We start from the raw sequence: 670 nt of genomic DNA on the forward strand, positions 1-670 counted from the left end.
ACACTTCCATATTGGTGACCCTGTCTGTCCATCTGATCCTCAGTAACTTTCTTAGACACCTGTTCAAGAAAACCTGGATCTTCTTTATGCAAGTCTGTGATGCGCTCCATGTCTTACATCCATACAACAGGACCGACTTCACAGTAGAGTTGCCGAGGACTAATTCGGGCGTCACGAGCAACAATCTATAAAAGTGCTTTTGGTTGTTTATTTTTAAAGCCATTGATTTTCTGTTCTTATTTCTCAATTCCGTCATCAGGCGACGGCAGAGAAAGGCTGGGACATTGATGAAGTGGACCTAGTTACCGTCAACCAGGGACTGAGGATCACGATGGACAAAGATCGACTGATATACCTGTCCAATACAAATGAATTTCGACTCATAGCAATGGATCTGGATGGAATGAAGAAACTATCCCTCTCAGCAATACAAGGTATATCATCGTATTATTAAACATAATATTCCCATTTTCAATTTATTCTCTCCTCGTATATTTTAAAATTTGATAAAAGTAAATATTATGAGTTCCCACGTCTTCAAGCATCACGACAATCACAAAGCACTGTTTCCTGTTCCTGATGGACATGCCTAATGCCTCCTGTGACCCCTATGTGACCCCTATGTGACCCCTATGTGACCCCTATGTGACCCCTATGTGACCCCTATGTG

The 670-nt window shown here is 41.8% G+C and overlaps 1 protein-coding gene across 1 annotated transcript in view; it reads left to right on the plus strand.

Moving 5' to 3' along the window:
• Positions 1 to 670, plus strand: part of LOC101855048 — a gene marked incomplete at its 5' end in the record, with an annotated part of 126,015 nt that overhangs the window by 9,925 nt on the left and 115,420 nt on the right. The window contains 1 exon segment of the mRNA XM_013087202.2: positions 260 to 434. Coding sequence (XP_012942656.1) covers positions 260 to 434 — 175 coding nt within the window.

This window comes from Aplysia californica, unplaced genomic scaffold (genome assembly GCF_000002075.1).
Source record: "Aplysia californica isolate F4 #8 unplaced genomic scaffold, AplCal3.0 scaffold00557, whole genome shotgun sequence".
Taxonomy (NCBI): Eukaryota; Metazoa; Mollusca; class Gastropoda; order Aplysiida; family Aplysiidae; genus Aplysia; species Aplysia californica.